This window comes from Hyalella azteca, unplaced genomic scaffold (assembly GCF_000764305.2).
Source record: "Hyalella azteca isolate HAZT.00-mixed unplaced genomic scaffold, Hazt_2.0.2 contig16998, whole genome shotgun sequence".
Lineage (NCBI taxonomy): Eukaryota > Metazoa > Arthropoda > Malacostraca > Amphipoda > Hyalellidae > Hyalella > Hyalella azteca.
Genome location: NW_025946801.1, coordinates 52 through 11,149, shown reverse-complemented (window position 1 = coordinate 11,149; position 11,098 = coordinate 52). Strand labels below are relative to the sequence as shown.

The window sequence follows — 11,098 nt, the reverse complement described above, 5'->3', positions numbered from 1 at the left end:
TGGTATAGAAATATACCATCTGGCAACGCTGTCCCTTAGCTGTTAGGTGGCAATCGAATATGAAAAATCATAATTCTGACCACTAAATAGCATTATACGGTTCTCAGTTACGATCTGCAAGTAAGGTATAACTCGCTGTAGCTTGGCGCCTAATGTGGCATAATTGGCATTGACCGTTATTTAGAATTTGGAGCGTAGTCATAGTGAAATTGTTGTAATATGTATTTTCCGTAAGTTTGAAAAGATGTGCGCTCTGTAAACGGTTGTAACTACCTTGAATATAGATATTCCTCATTAAGTTGCGACGGGCCGTTTTTTGGCCTTTAATGCCAGCCAAATTGGCCTTTTTCTCTTCGCTCCTTCTGACAACCCTGTCAGGAACTTCCGTATATAGTCCCGAGACACAGCCCACCAGCTAAATTAAGTTCTCACCGAAGCCGTGAGAGCGTCACAATTCTTGGCTGGGACCTGAGGTAACTAGGAAGATAATTTTCGAATGAGTGCTGGGAATCGCCTAATTAGAAAGCATAGTGCAGCCATCTCGTAATTCGTTGCATGTTCTAAGTGGATTCTCCCCTCGGCGAAGGCATTCAAGATAGTCGTGTTGTACAATCTGCTATAATGTTGACTGGGCACAGTAGACCGGTAGGGGAAATGTTCCTTGCGCATGGAACCCTATTTATTATATTCTTAGAGCGTTTGAAGCCATCCTCCAGTGAACTGTCATTTTATTCACAAGGTATTAGGACGACATAATTTCGGAAAACTCTAGGTAAAAAATGAGCTTTTTACCCCGTTTTCCTTTTTTATTTGTTGGTAGACGTTCAAACTACCATCAGAATTGTGAAGAAGGAATAAGTACGGACTATAATACATGTTGGTTCTATCAATTTAGTTATGGATCAGAATACATGGTTATTTCTACACGTTATTTTTACCAAGAGCTGTGTTAACTAGCGTTAATGGCAAGGCAATGATGCGTTAAAAGATAATCCATTTGAAGAAGAGCAGCTGTGGTCTCAGACAGCGATTGCGCTGCTATAAAGGCGTACGAGGAGCCGCCTTAGCTTGTCACGCAGCCGCAACACCTGGCGGTAGCTGCGAACTATAATACTTCGTGGTATAGTCTGTACTCAGAGTGCTGAGCAAGTGAGAGGCGGCAGTTACCAGATGAGGCAGGATGCGAACTAGAGGCCATCTCGTGACTCTTGAATGCGGGCGAGGACGCGCAGGTCTCCGTCTTGCTGGAATAGTTAGCTTGGAGCGCAGCTTGCTTAACTCTTTTTCCAGCTATAGTATTAAGTCCTGTGATAGTGTGGATTGGGAGGTGAAGGTTGTTAGCAGGAGCACGAGGCAGTGCTAGTAAGGTATAGATCAAAAACAGGCAGGGAACAAATTGAAATTAGGAAACATTGCTAGTTTTCGATATTAGGTCAACGCTATTTTTACCTTGAGCCCGGACACTAGCTCTAATGGTAAGGCAAAGTTGCGTTTTCAGAACTTTCAAGTTGTTCCGGCAAAAGTGTGTTTTTCTCTTCGAAAATAAGAGGCCGTGCGCATCGACAGTTTCCATTTCTCCGACTCCAGAAACTGATTTTTCGCTCGCCAAGGGAAGATTCTGATTCTTTTTCAACTGAGAATTCGTCACCTGCTCCTGCAAGGCACCACATTGTTCCCATTGACTGTCGTCTACAGCAGTTGAGCTCTTATTGCTCCAAATATTTCAATGCCGAGCACCGCATTTTCAGAATTAGAGTTGGCTTTTGCCATATTCTCAGGATTTTCGGTTTGAATTCAATGAATTAAGTTCATTATATGCAGACCTCGTCAGGTCTTAGCAGAATCTAGCCCCTTCCATTTGGACAACTCCACGTGATCCACAGAACGTCGCTATTGTTCCTTAGCACACATTTTAGCACGTCACCTACGCCTCTTTGATTCGAGTAGGATCGCGGTGTAGTTGGTCGTCGTGTAGCTGGGTTGATTCGTAGATCCTCCCCGATGACCGTGGTAGGGCCTTCCACGTCGCTGCTGCTGGCAATGCATTTAAGCCGTGGCCGTACTAATTGCGGCTGGCGTGAAATCTACCGCCGCCGACGCAAGTTCATTCTCCGGGTTAGTCCTGTTGACGTTGGCGTAGTTGCAACCAAACTACTGGAAATTATTGAGGAGCGGCTGTGGACAACACAAGTCCACTTCAAGAGTGTGGTGTGCATATAATTCGCCACGGCTTTCAGCATCAAAAGATGAATGAAGGCAAGAGTCTGTACAACATATGCCCTGAATGGGGCGCCCATACCATTTATTTTTGCAACGTGTACATCTGCAACATACCCGTACACTCAAAGTGTACCGCTATGTATAGCGGAAAGTTACCTCCTAACGGAGTGTGTAAATTATTCTCACATCGATAAGCCGCTTATCGGGTGGTTGCTATTCTGATGGCGTCCATGAACCAGATCGACTAATTGGCGATGGCGGCCATGACTGCCAAGGCTGAGCTGCCCCAGGTTGATATTGGAGCCCTCGCCAGTCGCGCCTGCCTCCGGTTGTTCAAGAAATATTGATGATCCTCTAGAAGACTATGAGCTACGACCCTGATTACCGCAAGTTCACCACATCGTGCCGGCTATACGTACACAATCTACAAGAACGATGGTATCATGGAAATGATGAGGAACAAGAGGAGCAAATAAACTTTCAAAAAGACGCTGATCATGAAAAAGTGCCCCTATTCATAAACTGTAAAAGCTTAAATTTGTACATGTCATCGAATTTCAGGATTTTTGACTGTCTATATAATTCAGTAGTACGAATCAATGGTACAAGGATTGACCGCAGTGTCCTGTTCATCAACGTGATAACCGGTTATTTTGTACGGATAGGCACTCCACCCCATATTACAAGGGTATTAGAAAATTTAGATAAAGACGACGAATAGAAGAGCGTTCTAACGAGGAGAAAGACATTTTATTGTCAAGGATTAAAACCTAAATACATTTTATTGTCAAGGATTAAATCCTAAATTTTTTTTTATCAGTTATTGACACTTTATCATGCTCTGGTTCATAAACGTTATAACCTTCGTCATGTAAAAAGTTTTTTTTTGTTTACTGATCAGTTTTTTGCATATTGGACATTGTAATTTTTGTTTTTGTGAGCCAAGGTGCCCGCGAGGTGATACGCGTACGTGTCGGACACCCTGACTACCGGGAACTGCAAGGCACTGCGACGCCCCCTCCTCCTCATCCCCCTCCTCCTCCACGCTTGTGATAGCAAGCAGCACCTGGAATAAAGAATTACCTCTGGGAAAAATTTAAATCAAAAAATTTCAATAGCAGGTTAAAAGCAACATGAACAATTTAAACGTAGTTTCACCCAGACGCTCACGTAAAACGTTTCAGAATGATTAAGAAATATTGAGACGTCGTACAACTGACCTGGCGCTGACGTCGGCTGGTCGCCTGGCTGGTCCCTGGCTAGTCGCCTGGCTGCGCCTGGCGGGTCTGCGGGGCCGCCCGCAGTCTGCTCATGGACCCGCAGTCTGCTCATGGACCCGCAGTCTGCTCATGGACCCGCAGTCTGCTCATCGACTTTGGCCGCAGCTCCTCGAGCGTCTCGATGTACTTCTGCGGGAGTGGGGAGTGAGAGGTGGGGGTGAGAGGTGGGGGTGAGAGGTGGTCATAGCCACTCATTTCAGCAAGAAAAAAAAGAAGAGTTGATGTAACTTACAGCTTGTTGCTGCAGCTCAGTTTCACACTCCTGCAGAGCTTCCTCTAGAGCCCATGGCGCATCTGCCAGTAGTCGCGCTCTCTGCGAGTAGCCTCCACCTCAGCAGTGGCGCGGGCAAGAAGGGCGCTATGCCGCTGCTCCTGCAATAGCACGATATTTGTAGGAGATAGATTTTCTAAAATACCCCTTTTCGCCGTCTTCTTTAAATTTCACGTTTTATTACATAACCAAACCAAGCCAAAAACTTTCAAAACCTGCTCTTATGAAATTAAGCTAGACTGACTATCAGTTAGTGCAACCGTGTTACATACCACCACTACAGCAACATTCAATGTAACATGCAACATTCAATACCTGTTCATATGCGCACTCTTCGGCGTGCTCCTTTAAGCTGCGGCAATCTAGCAGCCGTTTTTTCCAGTCACGACCTTCTCGTAGAGAGGAAAAAAATTTGTTAGGGAATCTGCGACTTAACTGAAAACCTTTAATTTTTAGAGGTTGGGTGTAACATCCAAGACACGGGAGTATTCAAAAGTAATTGAGTAATTTTTAAACTTCAAAATCTCTAATGCAACAAAAAAAAATATGTACAACACGCGAGTACAGTTGGCGGATAATCACTTACTTTGTCGGGCAGCTTCCTTCTGCAGCAAGTCATTTGCACGCAGCAACTCTTCATTGGCGTGCTCGAGAGCGTTGACCCTCATGATAAGGCGCTCTCTCTCCTCCCACATGCGTTGCAAAACGGAATCGGGACTCTGCAACACAGCCATTTATGAACTGAAGCACAGTCGTGGCATCTCTCGTGTAATCTTCTCATAAGCATCAAACACAATCACAATCTACCTATACATGTAAGTGAATGATATATTCCTAATATCACTTGACTATGATTAATTTTACCTATAATTGTGAGGGAAAATTTTAGCCTATAAATGTGAGACAACAATTTTACCTATACATTATTCATGAGAGAGAATGCTTTCACCTATGCTTTGGATGGAATATTTTCACCGCAACATGCGTGAAAATAAATTTCATCTAAACAACTAAGAAAAAATCGCCTATAAGTGTGGGCGTGATGCAAGTAAAAGAAGTTAATTTTTGTCAGAATTATTGATGAATTCGAACGAACAAACAAATTAAGAAGCTAGATCGAAAAGGATTGGCACGATACGGTATTAGGAACTGGACTTCGCCTTGCTTCACTCCATTTTGAAGGACGTAAAAATCAGTTAGGTTTTTGAATTTCTACTTGTCGAGCTAAATTTGTCGACTGAGTAGCCGCAGGCCGATAAAGCAAGTCGTACGACGGTTGCCAAGTGGGTCGATGAATGACCAATTCATATAAGAGGGTTGACGGTACGCTTGACGGTTGATCAAGTCGTACAATTGCGAACAGGTTGATAGCCGAGGCATGAAGTCATTGGGCGTTTGTCGAACCAACGGGCGATTGATACAATCGAGATTAGGTGGGGGATTCGTCGTCGAACTAGGCACCAAAAAAAGACCTCAAATAAGAAGAAGAAGAGACGCAATTCTAAGAAGATTGTTAAAGTAGAAGAAATTATCATTTCATCTTCTGAAGCCTCCTCTGATAGTACTCATGGAGTTAGCGTGGCTTCCTCATCTGCTGATACATCATGCAATGAATCGACACCAAGGTACCATGGTAAACAGCGCCTGCATTACAGGTATTTGGACCACCGTGAAGTAGTAGAGCCACCAAAATTTAGCATGAATGATACAGTTAGCCTTAAGGAATATTTAGTCACATGTACAATGGCGGGAATGAAGTCCCGCCATTGTAGACTCCCGACAATCACTTAGTAACTCTACAATACGAGCTGCTTTCGATGTACATGTAGCTGAACTACGTGCGCACGATGTGATCGACAAGCTCGGTAAGCAAAGAGGTTCAAATTATTCCTGCGGGCTGTTGCGATGGTACCGTCGACCACATCTTCACCGAAATAAGGCATATTCCATCATTATGATTACGTTTTAGGTCGCCTGAATTGAATAACTTCACACCGTAATTGGGACCTGTTTTTCCTAGCCTGATGTACGTAGTAGACCCGCGGCTGACAGCAATTTAGCTAAGCGATACGATGCTGTGACTATAGGTGCCGAACTCTATAGTCTTGCACAAGAGGTACAGTCCTAGGAGGAATCGTCAATTTATAAATTGAATTGACTTCTAACAGATTACGGAGCAAAGTGAAGGAGGTAGAGCCTCCATGCGAAGTTTTAAATTTATGATCGCTGCGCTCCAGGTTTGCTAATTCAAGCCTTTAGTACAGTTTTCGTACACCTGATGAAACGGGTGCAATCGCCAGATTATACGATTAGAAGTTTCCGAATCTACACTGTACTAAAACCTTTCGAATATAAAATAACTTTTTTGAAGACTATTGCCTACACCTAGGGCTAAGGCGCTTAATATTTTTAAAGGAGACGGGATCTCTTATACACCAAGAGATCAGTTATTTCGAAGTTCGCAACCGCAAATAAACTCGTTGACTAGCAGCGTCATTGGTACTCGTATATGACGCCGCACTATACGAGTTAGCTGTGCTGTGACTCTGTCTGGAGTGTGCTAGAAAAATGAAGTTGGCCTTAATCTTCCAGTTCAGATTAGAAGAAATGTGGAAGGTTGACCTCGTCGGAATAAAAATTTACTATTCGCATACGAATTTACTATTTGATTTCGAATTTAATTTGAAGAATTACGGATTGTAACTGGTGAAATTCTCAAATAACTACTACTTGACTTACGACCGAGATCACTTTTCGACCAAGATCATGAGCAGGTTTACCACGAATAAGTTAGTCAAATCGTAATCGCTCAGGACCAAATTAAAAATGGATATATGTGTTGAAATTAAGTTAATTGGCTCACTAAACGCTCAGCCTTAGCAGGTTTCCCAAACACATAAATTTTTCCAATTGCGACTGATCTAGAATTGATTAACAACGAAGCTATTTATTTACTGTACACTCCTGCTGTCGTTGTCTCGGAATTATTTTAGTTCGCTCCGTTGTCGCATACTACGTAACTAATGGATACTGCTTAACTAACTAGTACACGTGACGGCATAGATACACGTAGCGGCCTTAGTACACGTGACGGCCTTAGTACACGTGCGACACTACGCAAAAACCGTTACTGTCTTGAGACTACTGGAATGAGATTGTTGCCGGACAGTTTTTTCTGTTCCTGCCTCTCACGCAGCTTGCTTGACACAAACTACGTCGACGTGTGTTATTGACAGAGCTGGGCAGCGCTACTTTGAAATGTAGCGGCCGCTACCGCTACCGCTACATGCTCTAAATCAGTGGTTTCCAAACTATTTCAGGCTGGCGCCACCTTTGGCTCCCTAGTGAATTTCTAGCGCCCCTCACAGACATACGCCTCTTTCCTGAAATTTAGATATAGGATTATAGGTTAAACATAAATGTGTATTTAACAAATAGCACCCCATTTAGTGAACCAATACGTTTTTAAGCCGTTTTAATTGTTTCAGCACTAGAAACCTTGGACGTCGCGGGCGAATTTACGGCCGGACTGGTGGCCGGTCTCACGACCAATATCTAAATTCAAGTATCATCAAGTAATATCTCCCAAATTAATGAACGCAGCTCGATGAAACTTGTTACACGTATCTATTAGGTCCTAACGGTGATGTTTAGCTCGTGAAATTTTTTTTTCAATGTTACCTTCATTTGTAAGTTATATGGCGATACTGGCCGAAATTAGCAGTGATCAAGGAATTCGTTCCAAACTACTGATCATATTTAAACGAAATTTTGAATATACAATGCTAACTACCAAAGGGTGATGTTCAGCTCGTAAAAATTCGCTCGATCCTGCCTTCGTTCGAGTTTTTTTACATTTCACCTCCTTCATTTGGGATTTAAACAGCAATACGTGCTTAAATTTCCCAAGAAATTTCTTCTAAATTACTGAAGATATTTGAACGAAACTTTGTTTCGTTCAAATGTACAAAAAGTACATTTGAACGTTGAATGTTTAGTTCAACAATATATGTATAATATAATAACAATAAAATATAACAAATCAAGTACAAATGTACTTGATTGTTAAAAATGTACAAAAGAGCAAAAAAAAAAGTCTAAGGGGTTAACATGGTCACTCTGACATGATCAACACTTTGGCGTGGTGCTCCGCTCATGTTTAAAATGCAAGGAAATTTTAAATATATATGTAATATCAACGTAAAAATTGCAAGGTTCCAATATTGTGCTATAAGTACTGTGTAGAAAATATTGCACGTTTTTCTGATCCAGCTAATGAATCAGAAAGAAGGCATCTAATAGAAGAAAGAAGGCATTCATCTAATTTTATAGATTAGAGGAAACCCAATGCACCGACCAAATAGGAAGCTGACGCGCGTTAATAGCTCTTGAACGGGTCCGACTGACTGATCAACAATAATATTAAACGGTACCTTATACTAGTAAAGAGGATCTTATCAGTCGATTAGATATGATCTATCTTTCCCATTCGAGCACAACACCGTCAACACCTGATGTTGCTGCATAGAAATTTGGGATGACCTCGCATCTAAGATTCATTGCCTTTAGCCCATAGTTAGCAAAGCTTCGATTCTATGGAGTTTTAAATCAAGTTAATTCGACATAACTTAACACTGAAATGGTGTATTAGTTGTCGAAGCATGAAACTTGAAAGAGAACTCTCGGAAACCATGTGTTCAGATTCAGCGCAAATGAAGAAATAGATCAACAGCTAGCGAACGTCTCCAGTAAAATACCTCTAAAAATTAGTATTACTTCAATTATTTCAGTTTCATTCAACCCAATCCTAAATCTTTAAGTTGATACGGAGAATAATTTTTCCCTTTTGACCTTATTTCAACGCTTGAACCTCTCTATACTCTTCTATATCTTCATGGCCGCGAAACTTTTCTCATAACCCCTGAAAGGGTTTGGCGTACCGCCAATGGGAAGCGCACGACAAACTCAGTGCAGGCAGACATTCGAGTAGAATCAAGTAGGTTGTGGTGTTGAGTCCTACACTTCGTTACAGTGTCGTTTGATGATAAATTGTTACAGTGAGCGAAAAATTTAGGACGTGTACTGAACGTCGCCTCATGCATTAACTCAAGATAAAAGAAACAATTAAACAGCGAGATATACAGAACAGGTCGAACATTGACCGAGAAATGACCAACTCCGAGTCATGCAGCTTCTTCATGTGCCCCTTTAGAGTGTCGGGGTAACTCGGGCACTCGGATAAAGGTTGCAGGTTTGCAATAGGTTCCGATAAGTGCAAATCGTTTTCATAACAGCTTTACAGTCACGCCGTCATCATCCTCAAAACGAAATGAATTAAGACAACATGAACATTGATTTTGTAAGGATCAAAACACAGATTCTCTACTTCTCATGTATTTGAACTTTAAGTTCCGGTTCCTCGATTTGATACTTGCGCTTGAAGGCGTTCTCTACAAAAAGAAAAGCACTGGAGTGAAACTTCCATTCCATATGGATAGTTAAGAAGTATGACAAGGTAATTTATACAAACAATCCACACAATTAAATTTTCAAGTTCGCGGTAAGATGAACATCTGTACGTCGACATCGAGGTATCGGCAACATCCGATTGTGTTCAGCAATCTTGACTTACAATTGTTTCGGTAGTGTCATGGTGACTGTGATACATTGCACACAATTGTATTTGTTGGTCTTGCTATTTCAATCTAGAATTTCTTTGCAACAATTGTAGGAGTAAGCCTATCATCCCTAAACGAATGAGTCCTCAGGCCTTGACGACCGCCTTGCCAATGTTGTCACCCGTGAACAGCCCGATGAACGCCTTGGGCTGGTTCTCAAACCCTAGAGTTACAGTTTCTTTATACTTCAGCTTGCCCTGAAACAGAAGAAATATCTGCTTCATAAAATACAAAAAAATAAGTTTGGAAGGAAGAGCGTTCGATAATTCTTTCCATTATATTTTTTCGAAAAACTACCCTAAGCAAATAAGCAAGTAGTCGTTCGTCATCATCGCCTATACAGTGAAACTTGCACAATGCACACCAACGTGATTCTAATTCATTTAACTGTCAGCAGCTGACAGGATTTTACCGAATCAATATGAGAGGAACCTGGCAAAAACCGTGTGCATTAACTGTTGATAAGGATTATTTTATAACAATTTTCATCAAATACGTTGCGAAGAGGCTTCTTTTACCAGTTAATTCCAATTGATGAAACATAAAGACTGAATTTAAATAATGTCTTAGTGTATTGTCAACGCACACGTATGAAAAGAAGAAGTTACAAAGAAGTACAGTAAATTTCGAATGAAGTAGGTCAGGATTAGTAAAATTTTGTTGACCTAACTCATGGCGAATGACTGGTGTAGAGCCAAGTGTCTGTAATGTTTTATTATAATTAGGAATATCATTATACCGACTTTATAATGTTGTACTATTTTTATGTGCGGGAAATATTGTCTCATAAATTATAAAAATATTCCAGTCTAAACTATTCCGAATACTTTCGCTCGTCAATTCTAAAAAAAAATTTTACTGCGCGACACACGGTTGACCAAACCTGACGTTCAATCGTTTAATTAATTTTATCATTATTTAATGAGTTTCTTTGAACAACTGACCTGATCAATCCAGTCTCTCATCTGCTTGATGCCCTCGCGCCAGCGCGGTAGCCATCGAGACACTATGAAGCCTTCTACGAGCAGCTGCTTCCCGATGATCGTGCCTTCAGACAGCGGACCTGCGACATAATACGATTTTCATATCGATTTTAAATACATATTCGAAAAAGTGTATTCTGCGTCGAGCCATGCTGAATCAAGATGGTTCATTACTGAAAACAACTTTAATTTGTTAAACTGGTTCTACCTTCTTTTGAAGTTGCGTGCGTGAGTGTTAATGAAATTGCATACCTAAGTCCGCTTATAGCTACTTTAAGAAGGAAAGAAAAGAAAAGGAATGTATTAACGCTGCATGCATGGAGTTATTGAAGATACAATTGAGATCATTATTTTTGTACTGTTTTGTGTGCCTGTAAGTCATTATACCAAATAGGATGAACGAGAGACAACTTGTCAATTCATTAACCCGAGGCGTTTGTTGCGACCAAAGTGCAGGCACAGGTTTGATATTCACAAAATTGATACGTGTTTGTAACACTGATTGCTCTGAGACTGTTAATTGTACAATGTAAGCCGAAACTTCTTACAAGTTTAAACATACAGTGGGGGGAAATAAATATTCGTACACTTGAAAAATCGTATTTTAATGTATGTAAGTACACAAACTGAACAGGAGAAGTGATTTAAATTATGTATAGAGACGCA

General features: G+C 41.2%; 1 protein-coding gene and 1 long non-coding RNA gene across 2 annotated transcripts; both read right to left on the bottom strand.

Moving 5' to 3' along the window:
- Window positions 1-2,961: 2,961 nt before the first annotated feature.
- On the bottom strand, window positions 2,962-3,726 carry LOC125179373. Its single transcript, XR_007157244.1, has 2 exons — window positions 3,441-3,726; window positions 2,962-3,286 (listed from the first exon to the last, which is right to left on the bottom strand). It is a non-coding gene; the product is annotated as an uncharacterized LOC125179373 (long non-coding RNA).
- A 26-nt stretch (window positions 3,727-3,752) lies between these two features.
- On the bottom strand, window positions 3,753-4,668 carry LOC108675770. Its single transcript, XM_018163796.2, has 3 exons — window positions 4,358-4,668; window positions 4,087-4,160; window positions 3,753-3,872 (listed from the first exon to the last, which is right to left on the bottom strand). Exons 1-3 carry the CDS (start codon window positions 4,503-4,505, stop codon window positions 3,777-3,779), a joined length of 318 nt encoding a protein of 105 aa, XP_018019285.1. The 5' UTR covers window positions 4,506-4,668; the 3' UTR covers window positions 3,753-3,776.
- Between the last annotated feature and the right edge of the window lie 6,430 nt (window positions 4,669-11,098).